Source organism: Penaeus monodon, chromosome 27, assembly GCF_015228065.2.
Source record: "Penaeus monodon isolate SGIC_2016 chromosome 27, NSTDA_Pmon_1, whole genome shotgun sequence".
NCBI lineage: Eukaryota > Metazoa > Arthropoda > Malacostraca > Decapoda > Penaeidae > Penaeus > Penaeus monodon.
In genome coordinates this window covers 21,079,732-21,080,595 of record NC_051412.1, presented here as the reverse complement: position 1 = coordinate 21,080,595, position 864 = coordinate 21,079,732, and the positions used below count along the sequence as shown (strand labels likewise).

General features: G+C 47.5%; 1 protein-coding gene across 1 annotated transcript in view; it reads right to left on the bottom strand.

Annotated features, from left to right (window-relative positions):
* Positions 1-864, bottom strand: part of LOC119590680 (major facilitator superfamily domain-containing protein 6-like) — a gene marked incomplete in the record, with an annotated part of 4,985 nt that overhangs the window by 249 nt on the left and 3,872 nt on the right. Inside the window, 2 exon segments of the mRNA XM_037939365.1 lie at positions 1-563; positions 668-826. Of these exon segments, the coding sequence (XP_037795293.1) occupies positions 454-563; positions 668-826 (269 nt within the window).

The following is an 864-nucleotide window of genomic DNA, read 5'->3' as shown; positions in this document are numbered from 1 at the left end:
ATGAAATTAGTTGTGTTATACGACGACAGTCTTGAGAGTGTTACGAGAGTGTTGGTTAATGTTAGTATATATATCTAAAGATAGTAAGTCGATAAGTTTTGTGTTTTTTTTCCCTTTTGGCTTGAAAGCCGAGAACAGGAAAAAAGACTGTGAAGGCTCGTGAAGATCTTCGCCAAGGAAGTCTTTAGCGAGGCGCCTGAGGCTGGAGGGACATCCTAAGGTTTCAACAGATTCCTTAGGAGTGAAGAAATGTTACAGATCTACCGCAGAAGCCCTTGGAATTCCCTGAGGAGTGTTTTTTTTTTTACCAGTGCAGCGCCGAGGGAAGAGGAACGTTCCCCCCAAAGTAAGAAATATTCCCTGAAAAGCCCCTCGGATTCCTCAGCTCCGGGAAGAGAAAAAGCATCGTCGAGACCAAAGAAATGACATCGAAGTCACCCTCGTTCCTCCTCTTCACACGTCCTCGACGAGAGGCTCCTTGACCGGGGAAGATTCCTCGATCCCAACGCTGGAGTCTTCCGCCGAGGGCGTCGAAGAACTCGGCGACATGTACCCAGAATCACCTGCAGAAGGATTTTTAGTCTTCAGCTCCGTTACTTTTTTTTAATAACCTTAATCTAACAACGTCATTTAGATTAACTTTTAAAACCGTTCGACAGGCACTTACCCTTTATCTTCCTGTGGCTAAAGAACTTGATGATGAGGAACTGCAAGGACACGAAGACGAAGCAGAAGCCGAAGTTGAAGATCCCGACGGCGAGGAAGGTGAGGGAGCCGCCCAGAGAGTGCATCAGGTTTCCTCCGAGGAATCCTGCCGTGGACAGGCCTGTAGACGCAGAAGGAGGGTATGAATGACACCTGGCA